Raw genomic sequence first — 19,923 nt, forward strand, 5'->3', positions numbered from 1 at the left:
CCGCTCCCCAATGGCCGAGTCCCTGGCTGCCTTGCGCAGCGGTCACCACTGCTCCTGCACCCACCCCTGCTACCAGAACCTTGCCGTTTATATCCAACGCATACATGCATTTGTAAAACACACAAATTATAAAGTATTTGGTTTTATTTAAATAAGAAAAAAAAAACAAACCACTTCAGTCACAACTAGCACTGCAGGGTTAAGTCTGTGAGATTTCACTTACATAAGCATAGTCGATCTCTGCCTGAGCAGAACATCACTGGAGGTTTCAGAGGTAAAACTGTTTACCCTTACTACAACGATACACTGTAATTACAGCATGAAAAAAAAATAAATCTGCACACAGAAGTTGAAAAGTTTCTAATTACAGTAATTATTTTTATCAGGGGGCTCTAATCCAGTCGTCATCATCTCCAAAACATGCTTTTCTTTTCCTCCTGCTGTTTTTGGGATTGCGCAGCACACCCATTAGTCATTTAGCAAAGATGCGAACTCTGGCTGGTGAAGTAAGATGCCGTGTTTCTTTCTTACATAATCACTTTTTTTAATGTTTTAGTTAATTACCTCCAACCAAAAAAATGGTGTTGTGGATGGTCAGCAAGAATTGTACATTTATCATTTCACTGTCATTCAAATTTTAGCATTTGAGACGAGCTGAAACTTTAGAGAAACTTGGTTAACGCAAAATCAGTGAGTGCTTCTGGAAATTTATACTCTAGGGGTTTCCTAAACAACATAGCACAGCCTTGACTGGGCACGGCCTTCTCCAAGTGCATTGACAAGTCCTGTGTAAAATCCACTTCCACTGCAAAATCAAGTGTTATCCAACTTTTTGTTTTAAAGTGCTGTTCAAGATCAGGTAGATTATGCATTTAAACAGAGGTACAATACAAATTCCTATGTTGTTTTTCATGAGAAATCAAAAGAAAAAAAGACCCTTGGAAATGGCAGAAGAAAAGCCAGTGCTTTTCCATGTCTCGGTGATGTTTCATCTTTGATAGATGATCAAAGCAGCACAGGCCCCTCTAATGGCTACACTCAGCCTATGCTAAGCCCTCTCAGAAAAGCAGCAATGCAAGCGTTAAAATAACTTATTTTCGCTGTGCAAGTTCCTACAGGACTACAAGGTGGAGTAGCTTTGAATTACTATTTCCCCATCACCACTGTGAAAGCTGCTGAGATAGTAGGTCTAAGCCAGTCATTAAATGCTCATAAAGCCAAAAGAAAGCACAGATTCCTTCACAAGGTATTACTCCTTTTGTTGCATCTTCTTTTTTTTTTTTCCCCAAAATTCTCCCATTTATCCCCAAACACAGGTAGTGTGCACCTTTCAGTTTCAGCAGAGTTTTCATGTATGGTTCTCAAGACTGTCACTGTAGCAAAGTTCTACCTGTTTTTACGTTTCTCTTTTTTGTTTCTGGTGTTCACAGCTCCATTTACAGCTGGCGCTTGTGTTGCTTTTGCATGTCCTGTGGCTTTTAGGTGCTCAAACAGTTTATTTCGGGATGGAAATGCAGAGTTGCAGGTTACACAGTGGATGGGAACTTCATTCTACAAGGAGGGAAAAACCAAAATGCTTCACATATGCAATAAACGTAATACACCAATTTCTTGCATGCAGCTTCTCTTAGACAATGAAGTGTGAATAAGCTGTTTGTTTCTATCGCAGATATTCCATTACTGATTAACAATTAAATAGTTATGTTTTTAAAAAATCACAAGTATAGCTTCTTGAAATTTCAAAGAGTACTAAGCAGAACCAAGAACAACAAAAGATGCCTTGCAAATAGAATTCCAGATAAAGAATACTTTTGATCTGACTTGACTATACACACAAGACTTTGGGCTCTGAGATTTAGTGAATTTCATGTGTCTTAGCTCTAGTTATTGCAAGATTTTGCGCTTTCTGGGAAGCATCGATATTGGGAAAGATGCAAATGGTGCTGCCTGTCACCTGCCTGACGTCAGCAGCTCTGTCTTCAGTTGTTTAATTCCAGGCAGTTGGTTTGAACTGCCTTGGGTACAGAGCTTTACCAACTCTATTAGAAGTCAAATTTAGTCCTGCTCTTCTCTGCAAGGACAAGAGCTGATGTTCCAGTCTCCTAGCTTCTAATAAAATCACAGGGATAGAAATAGCTTTATCATTAAAAAATAAGCAAAAACACTGAAACAGAATTTGTGGATCGGAGGTGATAACCAACCAACCTTCTTTGTAATAACATGACCACCAGCTTTTAAATAGTGTAAGTAATTTGACATACCGTTGTTGGTTGCTCTGAAGATGCCTTAGCAGGCTTTTTTGCGTCCTTGGCTTTTTTCCCTTTAGGCTTCGTACTGCTGGTAAACAAAGAGAAATCAAGATCAGTGCACAGGAGCATTCAACATTTAAGGGCTTCTGATGGTTTCAAATCATCAGTATCTCTGCGGCTTCCCCCGTTCTGCCTTCACACAACACAATGCAAGTGCTTCCGGCAAAAAAATAAAGCAATGTTATACGATCAGTTGTTGACCTTAAGATTCAGCTACCTGACAGATCTGCTATTGGTAAGTGATGTGGCAGGGATCTGCAGTCAAACGCCACTTCCAAAGTAGATCCCAACACTCCTTGTTTAGTATCACATTTATTTAACTCTGATTTAGTGGAGTAGCCCCCAGTTCACATCGGTGAGTAAATCTAGACGTGTTTGACAGTATCAAACGTGACACAGAATGACACAGTGACTGCGATACTGCAGGTCAGCGCACCTTTTCGCTTCAGTTTTCGCTTCGTTCACTTGGCTGACATCTTCTGTAGCGCTTGTGTCCTCTGACGCGGTACATCTCGGGCCATCATTTACCAACTCCTCTGCCGATCCAGCATCCTTGTCCACGCAGGGCACCTCCTTTTGCTCAACTGTTTCTTCATCAGCACTTTTATCAAAAGAGTCCTCATAAGTCTGTCCAAACAGAAGAAATGCAAGTTAACTACTTTAAGTTCATTAGTGATTATGTTTATAGTCTTATACCTCATTTACCTCAAACACGGGTGGGTGGGCAGAACAGAAAGCCATGGACCCTCTTAATTTTACTGTGTGTTTTCAGTGAGCCTGTAACAGGTAAAACCTTAGTTTTCCTGTTTTGAAAGGTGAGGCCACCTGTGATGAAGGCAAGAAACACCAATAAAACAGCTTCTAGAACTATGGAAGAGAAGAATGAAGGTAGCTTTTAATTATACACAGGGCTTGTTCTGTTCTGGCTACCATTTCACATTGTTAACAGTGCCTTACTTACAATTTTGCAAAATGTTAATTATTTAGGCTGAAGTTTTTTGTGCCAGACACCTGCGTTAGGATGCATAAGCCAAAATAACAGAGCTGACTGAAGTCAGACAGACACACTGTATTTTCCCTCCCTAACATTAGAAATGCTGGCAGCCTTTTCCACGTACCAGAACACAGCATAGACTTGATACATGCAGTTCGTCAAAAGATCAACCCCTGAGCATGTCTGAAGCAAAACAGCTCAGCTCCCAAAAGCCGGATAATAAATTTGACCTAACACTACAGTAATGCAACTCTGTCACCTCTAGTATCTTTTTTGCAGAGTCTCAGGTACCTGAAAAAAACTGGCTAATCTATCTACTGTCAGGAAAACAAAACCAAACCCATAGTGATCCCCTGCACTCTGTAAAGTTTGGTAGAGGACAGAGGTGATGTTTCCAGAAGAATCTCTCTGCACAAGATTCCAGCTCACGCTACGCAAGAGTGGCACCTACTGTCTGGGCTGCAGAAGACTTTGTGACCAAACCAATGGAAGAGACGCAGTGCCTATATACAACCTATATGCAACCTATACAGTGAGAACAAGACCTTCTGATTTCAAACTGAGGAGGCAAGAACTGAACAGGAACCTGATGGCCTGGACAGAAACAAGAAGGTCAAGCGAATACTGACTTGGACTATGCAGTACCAGCTAAAGAGAAGCAAGAAAAATTCAGTTGCCTGAAGGTCTCAGGATACTTTTCTTGAGGATGAGAGATACTGACAGTATGGGAGAGGGCAGAGAATGTGAACACGCAATAGGAGACTAGAGGGGTTAGGTTTGGGGAAGGCAGAAGACCACCTTGGCAAAGGATGGAAGAGGCAGGACCTGGTACAGACAACTCACTGGGACAAGGCTAGGATTGAGGTAGTAAGCAGAGAAGAGGTAAGACTTGAAAAGGATCAAGCTTGAGGAAGGCAGACAGAACAGTCTGCTCACTAGGGTGCTCCTGCCACTCAAGCCTGAAACAGCTTGCAGTTCTTGAATGTCACCTTGTTGCTGTCAGCACCGATCAGTTACATCATGCACTGACTCAGATCCTGGAGTACAACAGATTGGCGTTACTTGTGTTTACAATCCACATGAAAGGTGGAACGGATGTGTTCGTTCCAACAACTACAGTGTCACTAGGATGCCAATAATGTGTTAGCTTTTTTCCCCCCCAAGTTAGAGATTAAGAAACAATACGTTATACCGACTCTAGCAACCACAGCAGAAAATGACTGCCAATTGAGCTGCTAATGCACTAAGGCCATTGCTGGTCTTTCTGATCAACTCCTTGTATTCTCCCTATCTGCCTGTTTCCATCTGTTTTCCTTACACTTCAGACTGTAGTGTTTTCAGAGCCAGCACCATGTTTATTAGGATCTGCACAAACAGAACAAAATGAGGCCTATGAGATTATTATCATAAAAGATTATTATAATAAAGTGTAATAAAAATTACTTTGCAGTCAAAGAAGAATTAAAAATATCTGAAGATAATCTTCAAGCTCCGTAGAATTCCAAATTCTCTCTTATTTTTCAGGACAAAAAAAGTTAAGTTAGAAGATAATAAAACTGGGTTGTAAAGTTCCCTGAATATTATTATATGACTACATACCATCATTGTTTTCTGTTTCTTCCTCTGCTTCTTCGAGAGTCTGTAAAGATACGAATTTAAAATTACCTTTTTTCAAGAAAAAACATAAGCAAGTACAATTTCTAACAAGGTGTCAAGTTATATTTTTGCTTATCCTCTTCACATGATATTACGGTGACAGTAGTCACAAACAGAAAACTACTTATGCCGGAAATGAAAACAACAGTTCTCCTAAACTACTCATTGCATGTAGTAAAACATTTATTCTGCTCAGAGTGAGATAGCTGGTATCATGCTTTGGCCATTCAAAAAATGAAGTTGTGCAACTTCATCAATTCTGATTTTCAGCACACTCATTTTCTGTGTATGCTAGCATCCAACTGACAAAAAGCACCAAAAAAGTACCAAATCAATAAACACTGTCCCTGTCAAAGTTCCCCTGTTTGAAAAATAACAATCACTACTTTTCCTTAACGTGTAACTTCAAGAAGCAGAGAAAATATGAGACTATTATCCTACAACATTTGAGTCCAGTCATACTAATGCGTGCATTTTACTGGAACTATGATGCTAAGAAATATTTTAAATTGCACAATTCTGTGAGTTCCATCACAACTATAAGTCATCAGAAGCTCCCTCCCAGGGCCTCCAAGACTTATTAAATCATTAGTCACAATAAATTTAAAACCAATTTAAAGTACTTCTGTTTGGGCATGTCTTCTGTTTCTTCCTCCTCTTTGGTATGTATTCCATTTACATCACCCAAAGACACAGGAAACTTCCCTTCTTCTTGTTCCAGTTGCTGTCGTAGGAGTGCCACCATCTCTCGATGCTTCTTTGATTTTTCGTGATTTTTCATGCTGTGAAGACCAGCAAATTGTTACTGCAGGTAGCTCTGAGCAAACATTGTTATATTTGCATATAAAGTAATAACAGGCCTGTTACCCATCACTACTAAGTACGGAAAATTCTGCCCTGACAATGTCTCTACTGGAAAGACGGCACTGACCATTATGTGAAGTCAAGAAGTCTTTAAAACACATTTTTAAAAAAGTTAAAAACCTAACACGCCCACCCCCAAATCCCCAACCACAAGCACTTACGCTTTCTCAGTTTTTAACAATTTGTCACAAGCAGGGCAGTACAGACCATCAACAAATTCAGCTTCTTCAGTCTCATCATTCAGTTTGTCTGAAGAGATCAGTGGGGATCAGAGAGACAAAGTCAGATGAGCGATTTTTGAGTAAGCTGCTCTTAAAGCCCCAGCAAATAGTCACCACACTGACATTCAATTTCTTTAGTATTACTGACATGCAGACAGATTAAGACCATCTCACCAAATCATACATTAGGGTAAATTAACAGCAGCAGCTCCATGTCTTCTCATGTTCAATGGAGAACACCAGAGAGAGAGAGACTCTATCCTGGCACGCCTCAGCTGGAGGCAGGGAGCTGCACCACAGTCAGAACTGTGAATCTGGGGCTTTAAGTGCAGTGAGGCAATACTCAGGCTGCCACGACTCACTCTAGATCACTCCCCCACACCCCATACCTTCGATGCCTTTTGTCTCCTGTTCCTCTAACTCGTCTTCATCATCTGATCCATCTCCAAATTCCTTTTCATATTGTGCCTCCATCTCTTGCAACTCTCTCTCCAGATCTGACATAGTTATCCAGCTCTGCTCTTTATACTGCTCAGCAAGCCTTTAAGTAGAATAATTCAGTAACTTTTACACTGCATCCATGAGATGGGAATTACAGAAACAGTATTATTTAAAAGATAACTTGTTCTTCTCTGATATCTTAGGAGGGAAGTCCTGAACATATTATGATGGAGTAAACAATTGTTTGTAGGGCCTGGAAATTTGAGCAGTTAATTTGTGATGTCAGTGGGCACATCTGTGCTGCAAGTAGAGAGGTATTAAGGTAGGTGGATCCTGCCTGAATTTCAGGCAAGAAATGCTGTGCAGCATGGTCAATATCAAGGCAACAGCAGGGAAGTCAGCTCAATCCTCAAAGCAGTACAGCTGCTTTTACCTGTTGCAAGATCCAAACCCACAAACAATACAGGACCACAAAAGCCACAAGGACGTTACTCCTTGACTCTGTGCTATGGGAATGTGCCAGCCCAGTTTTCCAAATCAAAGTGTGGCCCAAGCTATCAAACAGCAGAATTTTGCCCCAGCTGGTTCCTGGACTCAGACTTATCAAGCCATTTGTCAGTAAATGCCTAACTCTGCTTCATCCTCCCTTCGGGGGGGTGGGGGGGGGAAAGTATGTATAAAAAAATAAATTCTACATAATGCATTTCACATATATTTTAGCTATTGCTATATAATTTTAATAAATATGCAATTGTTTTGCAAGTGAGTCTTTTGAAGTATTTAAGCTACCTCTTCCCTTTTTCAGGCAAAAAGCTCTTCTAGTTGGAAGAATAAATTGTGCTTACACTCCGGAGAGCGCCTCTTCCTTCTACTTAATTTTGGGAAAAATGAAGCATCAAAGAAACGCACTTATTCCAACGAAAGGGTCCTTTCCAAAGAGTTAAAAGGAAAAGGAAAGCTAAATTAATTTTCCCCCACTTTCTTTTTAGCAGGTATCTTTCCAAGACAGATGAAGCTGATCTAAGTCCAGCTTGCCATAGTGCTGTTCTCCTCAACACACACTCTTTTTTCTTTAAAGTAACAATAACTATTAAATCTTACTTCCCCAGGTAATTCAAAGCACACTGGATGCTACTAAGCCAGTTACCTGCAGCACACAGATAACTATTCCCTAGTTATCTTAGATCTCTACATGTCGGTACAACGCAAAGGGACTCAAGTTTTAAAAAGGTCAGACTTGAGGCCAAAACTAAAATATGAAATTTTCAAGGATGTTTAAGAGAGCGAGTAGAGTTACTATTAGAGTCTAACTCTATATGGTATCCCCATGGATAGTTTTTCCAAGTTTAAAGGAAAAGATTTGTTCCACATTTACGTACTTGGCTTGTTTGAGCTTCTGCTGCTTCCGAAATTCCTCTGCTTTCCTAGTTTTTTCCGCATTTTGTTCTTCTACAAGCTTTCTATGAGCCTGTACTCTTTTATCCCTTTTACGAATAAAGGCTACTAGCTGACGGACCAGTTCATTCCTCTCTTTCCTTGCTTTATCTCTCGTTTTCTTGTTCTCTTTTTCCATAGCTCTTTTCTCCCAGCGGTTTGACGCTTGTCTTGTGTCATATTCTTCTTTCCACGCAAAGTTTTTCTGAGTACAGAAACTCTGCCAATACGCATAGAAAGGGTGGACTACCTGTAAGAAAAAAGTATTTAAAAAGGTCACTTGTTTAGAAGGGGGACAAAAACCACACCAAATAATTCAGCATTTTTATAGCAGTTTTGTATCTTCTGCACAGGCCAGTTTTTACCCAGAGTATAAAGAAATCACACGAAGGTTTAGAGAAACCTCTAATATCATCCTTAAAGTTTCAACCCATGCTGCATCAGCAACCTTCTCTAAACCATTCCAGACTGCAGCTTTTAAGAAAAGGTCCCCTTGCAGGATTGGACTGTGCTTATGCTAGTGCCCAGTTACTTAGCTTTGCTGGACTTTTCCTGTCAAACTGAAAAGCACCATCAGAATCAGATATGCAGTCCACAAGCAGGCATGTGCACCTATTATTGCCTAAAAACCGCCATACCAAATTACACCAAAGGTCAGCCATACATTTCCAAAAGCAGACAACAATTACCATAAAAACAGCAATAAAACAAACACATGTACATAATACTATTTCTTCCCAGTATATTTTCTCTGCTTACAGAACAAGAGAGAAATTAACCGCCCTTGATGGATTTTTCTTTCATAAATTTGTTCAGTATTTATTAACACATGTAAATTGTTGGTGTATACAGTATCATCAAGCAGTAACTTGCACAGTTTAACGGGAGCTATGTGTAGATGCTAACAAAACTCCTGTTGTGTAGCAAATTATAAGACTGCAGGTTAAAATCATGCCCTCTAGCTCTCACATTAAAAGTAACAGTAAATGATCTTTCCTTTTCCTCCTTCCTTTTACTATTCACGAGTAAACGCTGGATTAATAAAATGGCACAATAATTTTTTGTTTCCAGTCTCTGTTCCTCTCCAAGTAATTCTTAAACTTCTGCATTTTGTACATTCAGGAAATAAGATATGCCTAAACTCCTTTCTTACACTACTTGCCCCATTAAGCTGCCTTTTTACGACTTACTCCTACTTGCACTACTGCTTATATTTTGGAATTCCTCACAGAAGTATTTAACCTAACAGTTAAATATCTCTGCTTTAAGTATCTCCTCCTCCTTCTGCCACTGGCATTCACGTAGACTACAACTATCAACACCTCAACACTAATTTCTAATGGCGTACCTACATGCAAAGGTTCGTGGCCGTGGCCTCTGGCAGGTAAGTCACTACAATTTTTCTCTGCTATCACAAGAACCCAGGTCTGTAATAACCAATAAATATTCATATGTAATCCAATAACCTAAGTGAGACTAGACTCTCTGTCTCAGATTTCCGCTTCAGAAGGGGATATCTTCTGTGCAAAAAGGATGCATGGCCATCAACTGATGATAGGGATCATCCTCCCCTTCAGTAGCTGCATGAGCTAAGGCTTTCCTCCTCCTCAGCCACTACCTGAAATACAGGCACATCTCTGACATTCTCCAGAAGACTGTGCAGCAGCTCTTGCTGAACTCCCCGGTGGATTTTGTTTTGCCTACTACTTATACTTGGAGCTGATCACTTTTGTTTCTGCGTCTAATTGACCTACAAGTCTTCTCCTCCCATGAAGTCTTGTGAAGTGACTTAAGAATATCTTCCCTGTCTGCCTGGCATTTATTGAGCCACCTCTCAAGCTTCTTTTGAATTAACTCAGTAGACTGAACCAGAGAGCGTTCACATCACACATTCCGAAGTCTCTGTAGACTTTTTGTAGCTCCCTTCTAAAACTCTTTTCCCACAATACTCCCACTGAGTAGGTAAGTGGGCACGGCAACGCTGGAATCTTCTGACAGTGTAATCTCTTTGTCTGGATATAAGATAACAGGGATAATGACTTTCCCATTTAACTGAGGCTATTTCCCATAAAATATCCCCATGGATCCCTTTAAAAAAAAGTGAGAATTCTGCTTCCAGAGCAGTGTGATGATGGAGATGTCAAAGCATGCTGGTGTTAGAATTCCAGCCATTTTTGGAGTTATTAAATGACAACATAAAAGCTATTTTGGGTCTATAATCTCATCTATCCTGTGGCCTCAAAACAAGTGGTTTCCAAAAGATGTTTTAAAATAACTCCATTGGTAGACTGATTTTCGCTGTTTCAGAGACAGTAAATATCCTCTCCCTGGAAAAAACTTCTATTTGTTAAACCATCCTGTAATTTTATCTGACATTCAAACACCCATTCTGACACTCTTAGTTTGATTTTTAACTTTGTTTCCAACTCCAGCCAAGTTTTGTACCATTGAAGTTACTCATTTTTAAGGCACGTATCAATTTAAATTTCATAAATAATTAGTCATACAGGACAATTCCACTAAATATGACAGGGAGAAGTAACAGACTAGGAGCAGCACTGGAGTACGCTGATACTGTGCAGTTATTCACGGAGAAAGTGCTATTACTTTACTATTTGATTTCAACACAGGAATATTGGTTACCTTAAAAAAAAAAAAAAAAAAAGAGAAGTTTGATAGAACAACAAATAGTTAGCAAACCAGAGGACAAGAATTCAAGTGTTCCCCACCTATTTTCTTTTCTTGCTTCCCAAATGAAAGGATGCAGTATTTTGGACATTAAATCTTACCACAGAATAATTGTAAAGGACAAGATTTTCATAGTGGGAGCTCCCATTGCAGGTCAACCACACATCTCCCATTTCCTACAGGCTGTGTTATGCGGCAAGTGCTATGCAATCCTCTTAAATGAGGCAAGACACTAAATGTAAGTTTCCTTGGCATAATTGATGGTTAGCCCTGTGAAGTGTTTGTCTGACAACTTACACTAAAAGCCTGGATAATAATATAGTCCAACAGGAAATACCAATTTTAATTCAACTAAATATTATGAATCAGAACACAAGCACTTCCTTTACAGTAGTGGTCTACAGTAGAAGAAAAGACAGAAGACACATGGTTTTCTATTCACCTCAGACATCAGCAGAAGCCTTTCCTTTGATTCCAGTATGGGACAAAATAATGACTTAACTATGTTACTTTCAGTTCAGATTTACACTTGCTCTTACCGTATCATAGTCACTTTGGGAATACCCAAACATAGGGAATTCTTCAGTACCTTCCTGGGTCATATATTCCATTTCTTCTTTTGCAATCTTTTCAAAAACTTGTCGATAGACTGTAAAGAATCCCTGAAATTAAAAAGAAATTCTGATTCATTTTGTGTGACTTAATAATTGATGTACAAATGCTCAACTACAGTGGTGTATTTTAGAGAATATTACAATTCTGCAACAGCAACTCAAAATCAGGGTAAACGCCTTGTAAGCTATTGCTCTAGGTAGCAAGACTCTTGTTTAACAAATCTCCCATTCTCTCCCATTCCTTTTATTTCCATCTCTTTCATGTGGTCTCTGTCTCTCTCACACATGAAGCTCTCATATTCAAATCTAAACCCAAAAAAGTTTCAGCATGCTGGGGATACTGATATGTTTCTGGTTACACAGGACCAAGTTTTGAGGAAGTTCCAAATACAGAATTCCTTATTAAGTATCCTAGCGATCTCTTTACTTTTTAAATGAAGATGTTACTAACACACTCCTACTATAGTAACCCAAAGACAGATAAGGGTTTTCTCTGGCAAAGGTTTTCCTAATCACCTGGAGCTTTTTAAGTTATGACAAATGTCTTAAAATCTAACAGCGAATTATATTATAGGAAGCACAATTCCCCCAGGCACTGCTATTATATTGCTTTTCTTTAGCCTGAAGCATTCTAGCTTGCTAAAGATATTTCTGAATAAACAGATGGTTTGCAAAGCATTGGAACACTTCACTATGTAACATACATAAATAATATACACACGCTCTGTAGTTGTATGGTATAGTTGGAAATCACAAAATCATAAGTAGTTGTTGTACAATAAGCAGGAATTAAAGCTTGCGTAAACATCCAGACTAAGTTTTGTCTTAGAAAGATTTGCGGAAGCATTTTTACCACCTGTGCTCAACAATTCCATGCATAACTTTTCAACACTTTTCAATAAATTTAAATTGATTCATTAAAGATAAATTAATGCATTACCTTTTCATCATCTCCGTATCCAGAGTAACAGCTAACAGTGAAGTAGCGCAGCAGATCTAAACTATCATCTTGATAGTCTCCATCAACCCCTCCTCTCTGCAGAGCCTCTCTATGATTATCATACCTAGGAAAAATTCACAATATCAAGAATGTAGAGACACAGAACACTCCCCAGTGCCGGAAAGCTAACACAGTACATGTATCACCTCAATGTATAGCTTAGCTCAGTGTCTGAAATTTGAGTCTCATATCCAAAGTCTTCAGAGAGGAAAAAGACAGGCTCAATAAATATTCCCTTAGCAGCAATTTCTTAACAGGAAGGTAGCAAACACATTTAGCAAGGTGCTTCAATAAGCAGCAATTCAGAATGGGTAGGTCACTATTTAAATCATCCAACGCTTACACACACTCAAAAACCCCAAAATCACACATTAACGTATAAAAACTGAGAAACAGTACTTTCAAGAAGGACAAACTTAGTACAGGTGGTTTGTGGCGGCAGCCCATTTGAAAAACAAGTCACTCAGAACACGTGAAGTAGCAAACTCTTTTTAAGAGATACGTGTGCACATTTCAAATTAGCACTGTTACAGAAACACGACACTGTGTATGTCGTTAAGGCTGACCACCCGCAGTCACCAATATCACATTAAACACGTGCGTGCACTCAGTGCGGTGCTCCCCCTCTTCCCAGCTCAGGGGGAGGGAGGGCTGTGACTGCAGGATACCGGAGCTAACCTGCAAGCTGCCTCATGCGCTGCGAGGGAGAGATGGACGCCAGCACCGGTGCGTCCCCAGAAGAGAGGAGGCCAGCAGTGGTGCGGGACGCCCCCAGAGGAGGCCAGCACTGGCGTGTGCCCAGAGGCCTCCTCAGCGCCCGCTGCCACTTCCCCAGGAGGCTGCAGGTCGCATGGCTCTCAGCCCTTTCAAAGCCCGAAGCAAAGGGGCTGCTTCTGCCCCCGAGGCCCGCCCTGACCAGCCGTGAGGCCCAGCCAGCAGCAAATTCAAAGTTCCTGGATGAGACAGAATTTAAAGCAGTCTTTTCCAGACCGCTACCAGATGAAGGCTGCTCACCAGGCTCGCTCCTGGGGGTCGCTGAGCACATCGTACGCCGCCTGGATTAACTTGAACTGCTCTGCTGCTTCCTCCGCGTTCTCGAGGTTTTTATCTGTAAGACAATTTAACGACGCTGTGAACGACCCAACGCGCCCGCCACAACCGCTCCACAAACCCCAGGCAGAAGCCACGGCCGCCAGCACCCACACGCTGCTCGGGCGCGGCCTCCTGCCCCGGCTCCCCGCAGGCCCCCGGCGCAGACGCGAGGCTCCCCGGCGCCACCACCGCCGGCCGAGCACCTGCCGCAGCCGCCTGTGAGGCTTCTCCCCCGGCACGCGGGGGCCGGCGGGGCCCGGCGGGGCGCAGGCAGGCCGGGCCCTCTCCTCAGGCCTGCGGCCGGGCCGGGCCGGCGCAGGACGGGCATCGCGGCGGCCGTACCCGGGTGCCAGCGCAGCGCCAGCCGGCGGTAGGCCCGCTTCAGCTCCTCCTCGGCGGCGTCGCGCTTCACCCCCAGCACCTCGTAGTAACACTTCATGGCGGCGGGACGGCGGCTCCGCCTGGGGGAAAGCGCCGGCCGGCCGGCGGCCCAGCGGAGGCAGCGGGGAGAGGCGGGGCCGACAGCGGCGGCGGCGCAGCCATGAGGCGCCCGGGCTGCCCCCGCCCCGCGCCGGGCGGAGCCAGCAGGCGGCGGGCGGGGCGGGCCCCAGCGGGGAAGGGCGGCTAGGCTGCAGCGCTACAGTCAGCGGGATGCGGGGGTCTGGCTTGATGGCGATGAGACTACGAGTCAACAGGGTGCCCCGGTCGCCCAAAGGGCCAGCTGTGTCCTGGGGAGCATCCAGCAGAGCACAGCGGGCCGGGTGACTGTCCCAGGCTGATGTGGCCCCACCTCGAGTTGTGTGTGTGGTTTTGGGTGCCCCAACGTAAGAGGGACATCAAGCTATCAAACTACTCAAGTGTGTGCAGAGGAGGGCGAGCAAGATGGTGAAAGGCCTCGAGGGCAAGACTCAGGAGGAGCGGCCGAGGCCACTGGGCTTGTTCAGCTTGGAGCAGAGGCGGCTGAGGGGTGCCCTCACGGCAGCCTGCACCTTCTTCATGGCAAGCAGCGGAGCAGGAGGTGCTGACCTCCTCTCTCTGGGGACCTGTGACAGGACACGAGGGCACGGAATGGAGCTGTGCCAGGGGAAGTTCAGGTTGGACATTAGGAGGCTCTTCACTGAGAGCGTGGTCGTCCCTGGAAGAGACGCCCCAGGGAAGCGGTCACAGCCCCAAGCCTGTCAGAGTTCAGTGCTCTTAGTGATGTGGTTTAGTTTCAGGTGGTCCTGTGAGACATGTGGGTCCCTTCCAACTCAAGATACTTCATGTTTCTGTGTTATTAGACTACACAAACCAAAGAGAGGAAGACAATAAAAGAGTGCAAACTCAATTGTAATAAAGAAATGGGTATTTTGTTTACATAAAAATGAAGTCCGGTTAGTTTTGCCTGTAAAAACAAGTATTTACAATATGATATCAATACACCTACGAAATATATCTAGGTATACCTATACCAGACTGACATGACTTTAGGGTCTGCCTAGTTTCTTCACTTTTAACATTGATGCTGATGCTTCAACTTCTGAAAAGCTTTTTTTGCTTCTTCCTCTGAATTTTGCGTGGCTTCTTTTTATCTTTAACAATTGGCTTTGACTCCGGTTTCACGAGCTGTATTTCCACTGTCTTTTCTTCAGCTGGAGTTTCAAAGACCACTTCAGTGGGATCTTCTCCAATAAGCACCTTACTGCCTTTTTTCTTAATCTTTTGGACTTCCTTCACTTGCTGTTTCTCTCTAAACTTAGCCGCCACTGACAACCTTAATAGCCGCCGATGCTATAAAAAATAAGAATTTCAATTACATCAGGTTTCAAATAAGCAAGATGGAAGAAATCAGGTACTAAAGAAACAAGTGGTAATTTCTCTGCTTAACTGCCAAAATCCTCAGCATAATGGCATCGTTTCAGTTACATTAATATCGCCTTCATTCAATTTTTCACACATTTACTTTGTTCCTCAGTTGTAATGAGTTAGGGCACTCTTTTCTACAAAAGGTTCCAGGGAAAGGCATGCATGTTCTCCTGGACAGACAGCTTGCGAGACCAGTCTTCAAAATTAGTTGCTAAATCAAAGAGAAGATAAAGCTCCTTACCATATTTGGGGACTGGTAATGGGGATTTTCATACAGAGTTGCTCCTCCAAAGCTACCTTGGAAGATTTTTATGAGGTTGAGGACAAAACGAGGCCCAATTTCTACTAGAGAAGCATCTTCTTCTATTATCTGCAATAAAAAGATTAATCTCTCATAGACTGAATCAAAGCATATGACCCCGTAGGCACCCTGCATTCAGTGATACACAACCGAATTTAAATCCCAGATCCAATGCCACTAAAGCTGATAAGCCGGAATTGTACAAACACAGCTCTATACATATAGCACTTCTTTTGCGTTCAAGCAAGCACTTAAGAGAGTACCAGGTATCTGTAAATGCCTCCTTTAGACCAAGTATGGTTAAAAGACAGGTGAAGATTAGGCTTTGGCTACTGCTGCCTGTTACCAGGACAACCATCACAGAATCACAACTAACAGAGGGTCAGCTGAAGTACATGGAACTTAAACCAGCTCTCTCCAAAGACACAGGAGAAAGTAAGTCATTTTAGTCATGGCCTTTTCTGCTCCTCGCACCGCCCCACCAATGAGCAAGGTGGGGGGGCACAAAAAGCTGGGAGGGAACACGCCTGGGAGAGCTGACCCCAACTGACCAAATGGATATCCCATACCATATGGCGTCATGCTCAGTATATAAAGCTGGGGAGGAAGAAGGAAAGGGGGGGCAATGGGGAGCGATGGCGTTTGTCTTCCCAAGTAAGCACCACATGTGACAGATCCCTGCTTTCCTGGAGATGGCTGAACACCTGCCTGACGATGGGCACTAGTGAAAGAATTCCTTGTTTTGCTTTGCTTGTGTGCACAGCTTTTGCTTTATCCATTAAACTGTTTTTATCTCAACCCACAAGTTTTCTCCCTTTTAGTCCTCCGACTCTCTCCTCAATCCCAACCAGGGGCAGAGAGTGAGCGACTGGACTGCATGGTCCTATCTGCTGACTGGGGTTAAACAACGACAGTCCAGGCCCATCATTGAAATTACTTTGTGCAAGCACTAGGTGTTGGCATATCCTAATAATAACAACCATTCTTCCTGGTTTTTTGTAATTAATGTATTTGATACAAAATTACTCCACAGAGCTCCTCTTGAAGAGCTAAAAGAAACCACTAACCTGGTAATTCCGAAACCAGATCCTCTCATCTGTAATGGTGAAGGTGAAAACATGATCTACAAAAGGCTGGCTTTTGGGGTGATACCGTGGTGTACTAAATATCTGCAAAAAAAAAGTCAGTATTTCTAAATACCTGTAATTGTAAGAGACCAAACATAAATGGCTCATTCTAAATTCATTTTAATTTATTAAGATCCCAATCCCAAGTTACATTTCAAAACCCAGAACACATGACCCTAATTCTTTGAAGATTTTTTTCAAGTTCAGAAGTGTAAAACTAGTACTTAAAAAAAACCCTGAGATTTTTAAATATGTTGCCAAAAACCATTTCCAATGAGGAAGAAATGCCAGGCAGCAGAACTAGAGACTGACCTGAATAAACAATTCTTTTAGCAGGGCATAATGTGGCTCCTTGTCGAATGTCTACAAATGAAAAAATGTAATTTTACATACAAAGCTAAATGCAATAGTCGTGTAAAGAAAACGAAAGCATAATCAACAAAATAAACCCATACTTACTGGATCAAAAGACAAAAGGGGCCGTGAGCCCCGTAGGCAGTTTCCTGTCATCTTCAATTCAGCCAGTGTGTGTACTACAGTGATGTTTTTAAAAAGATCATTTTAGTACTTACAGAAAACCGTACAGACAAGAAAGCAAGAGTCCAAACACAATAACGTCCACCAACTTACCGTTCTGCACTAAGAATTTAGCTGATGGTCCCTGTGGTGTATTTGAAAGCCTGCAGAAGACAGGTAGTGGGGAGGAGAGAAAAGAAAACCGTTAACAGCAGCCAGCAGGTATGCTGGATTTCTACAGTATACTCCAACCAGTTATTTCGGTATGGAAGTAATTTCAGTTTTATAGCATTATTAAGCTCCTTTAAAATACTTATAAATAATTGCTTTCTAAACAATTTTGTACAATGCTTCTGTAGACAGTCTACAAAAGCTGTTCATGCATTGTAAACTTGCACTACCCACACGAGTGCGAGATTAAAACAGATTTAACTAAGCAACACAATTTCATGCATTTTTGCTATTACAGCAAGAAACTTTAGGTAGAACGGAAGCATCCCCAGCTAGATATAGAAATGTAAGAAAATGTAACGTTCCCTTACCACATATAGAGATCCTGTTTCTTTTTGGCTTCAAAAAAGATGCACTTATTGCAGTTTTTCATTTCACATGCCTACACAAGACACATCAAATTAGCTGTTTACAAAATTCTGAAGACATTTTCAAAAACTTTTTGCATTATTCTCTGTTTCCCTCTCCAATATCTAAGTTCAAAAGCAAAAGGTCTCGTTTTAATAAATTACACCCACTGATCCCCCAACTTAGGTAGAAGCACTTGTTTTTTTGAAAAATCTCACATATTTATTACAGGAATAATAACTTCACTAAAGCTACAGGCAATCCGATAAGCTCTCCAGGATATAAACATTAGTGCAGGAGCTGTGACATTAGGTTATATGTGAAGAATTAGCAATGTCCTACTACATTGTTTGGCCTCACTACATACGTGTTCCCTTCCTTCCTCAAGTATAAACTGTAGCACACCTTTCACCTGTATAGAAAGGCACATTGTGTTTTCTTTCTTCAAGACAAAAGTCCATGTTTAATTAAAGGTTTCATTTTGGTTTTATTAATCAAAAGTCAACTTCCTGTTTCAACATGAGCATCTTGTATTTCCAGAGAAAATAAAAAAGAAGCACCACTTAAAACCTAAATTACCTCATTAATTACGAACAACTGGTCTTTACGGTCCATTTTAGTATCTGGAAGACAAGAATGACGTTTAGAAGGCTGGAAAACTGATTTAACACGAGACGTTATTTTAACAGTCAGTCCTTTTGGAAAAATGTCACTGATTATAAATGAAAAACTAAGAATAACTATCAAGTTGTTTCAGCCATGTTACGCAATAAATAAAGAGAGCAACAAAAGTATCTGTGCACTTACAGGACTGAGGCCATAGGAATAATTTCCCAGAAAAATATTAAGATACAACAACAGTCGCTGTATTTCTGGGCTCAAAAGGGGTTTGGTGTTTGTTTGTTTAAGATAACAGTTTAATCAAAACAGTTATGTACCACATTTTTAAAAAGAACAGACTGTTGTAAGTTCTTGGTTTAAAACTATTTTGAAAATGTGAGTTTGGGATGATGCCTAACCGTACCTGCTTTAGAGTGAGGCATCAATGTCCTTAAGTCTTGCATTAGGTGCCTTGTCCTGAAATTAATTCCACGAGAAGAGAAAATAAGCACTCGCTCCTTGTTTTTCCATTTACCCTAGGAAAGACACAAAAGTTAAGCATGAAGTTTCTAGCCTTAAAACTACTACAACACATCAACAACAAACATTTGCACGGTAATGACAGGAAAACACAGTAAGAACATCTCTTATTAACATCATCTGCCCATCCTCAGAGAATCACTCTTCAGAAGAGTGCAACTTCCCCACAGAACATGGGGGCAGAAGTTTTCACGTGAAGAACTGCCATCCATCCTGCTTCAGTATGTTCCAACATAAAGCCTTTCACTCATACAAAACATGCAAGTATTAAGCAAGGCATATGAATTACTTATGTACAAAAGCTCATCCCTGCAGAATGAGCTGAGCTACAGCCTCAGCGTACAATTTAGCTTTTCCTAGAGATGAAATCTCAGACTTGAACGTGCTACTTTTTGTTTTTCTTTTAAGGAAAGTACAAGGCAATCATTGAAGCCTTATCAGGGCGATTCCTAAATGAAAGGGCATAATTTCCACGTATCCTTTCTATAGAACAGAATTACCCAACCCTCTAAAACACTTCAGACATTAAAGTAAAACAATTTATTTACACTGACCAGAATACCTCTCATCGTATATTTCCATAGAAATAACATACCATCGCACGTTACTTGTATTTTTGCGCGGATTACTAAAAAAAATTACGAATAAGCCTCTCTATCCTCGCTTAGTAGCTGGGTTCCCCTCAGACACCCCCCTACCCCAGCCCACGGAAGCGGAACACCTCCCGAAGGCCCGGCTGCGGCAGGGAGACGAAGTGCCCTTCCCACGGGCGAAGGCCCGGCCCGGGCAGGGAGCCGAGCGGGGACACCCGGCCCAGCGCGGCCCGCTCCGCCCAGGGCAGCAGGGCTGGGAGGTACCTGTGAGACCGGCGGCGGGATGCTGTACTCCGCCTGGCCCGCTCCCGCCTGGCCCGCTCCCTCCGGGCCCGGCTTAGCATCCGGCTTGGCCGCCCTCGGAGCTCTCTTCGCTCGCTTCTTCGGCCGCCCGTCCGGGCCGTCAGGCTTCCTCTTGGTCGCCGCCATCTTGCCCGCACCACGCCGTGCTCGCAGCCACCAGCACTTCCGGCTGACCGCACTTCCGGGCGCCTTCACGTCCTGTCCCC

The 19,923-nt window shown here is 42.3% G+C and overlaps 2 protein-coding genes across 3 annotated transcripts; both read right to left on the reverse strand.

Moving 5' to 3' along the window:
• Positions 1-5: 5 nt before the first annotated feature.
• DNAJC21 (DnaJ heat shock protein family (Hsp40) member C21) lies at positions 6-13,873 on the reverse strand. Of its 2 annotated transcripts, none has more exons than XM_063319849.1 (12): positions 13,656-13,873; positions 13,236-13,329; positions 12,162-12,285; positions 11,147-11,269; positions 7,865-8,169; positions 6,434-6,585; positions 5,985-6,072; positions 5,583-5,741; positions 4,903-4,942; positions 2,746-2,936; positions 2,262-2,334; positions 6-1,551 (listed from the first exon to the last, which is right to left on the reverse strand). In XM_063319849.1, the coding sequence occupies exons 1-12, from the start codon at positions 13,750-13,752 to the stop codon at positions 1,387-1,389; spliced, it is 1,611 nt and encodes a 536-aa protein (XP_063175919.1). In that variant the 5' UTR covers positions 13,753-13,873; the 3' UTR covers positions 6-1,386. The 2 variants fall into 2 exon arrangements, with proteins under 2 accessions (XP_063175919.1, XP_063175918.1); XM_063319848.1 differs by having other exon boundaries at positions 2,262-2,337.
• A 750-nt stretch (positions 13,874-14,623) lies between these two features.
• BRIX1 (biogenesis of ribosomes BRX1) lies at positions 14,624-19,899 on the reverse strand. The gene is made up of 10 exons (XM_063320360.1): positions 19,679-19,899; positions 18,706-18,817; positions 18,261-18,304; positions 17,645-17,715; positions 17,217-17,266; positions 17,046-17,119; positions 16,899-16,949; positions 16,527-16,628; positions 15,400-15,528; positions 14,624-15,083 (listed from the first exon to the last, which is right to left on the reverse strand). The coding sequence occupies exons 1-10, from the start codon at positions 19,841-19,843 to the stop codon at positions 14,826-14,828; spliced, it is 1,056 nt and encodes a 351-aa protein (XP_063176430.1). The 5' UTR covers positions 19,844-19,899; the 3' UTR covers positions 14,624-14,825.
• Between the last annotated feature and the right edge of the window lie 24 nt (positions 19,900-19,923).

This window comes from Chroicocephalus ridibundus, chromosome Z, assembly GCF_963924245.1.
Source record: "Chroicocephalus ridibundus chromosome Z, bChrRid1.1, whole genome shotgun sequence".
Lineage (NCBI taxonomy): Eukaryota > Metazoa > Chordata > Aves > Charadriiformes > Laridae > Chroicocephalus > Chroicocephalus ridibundus.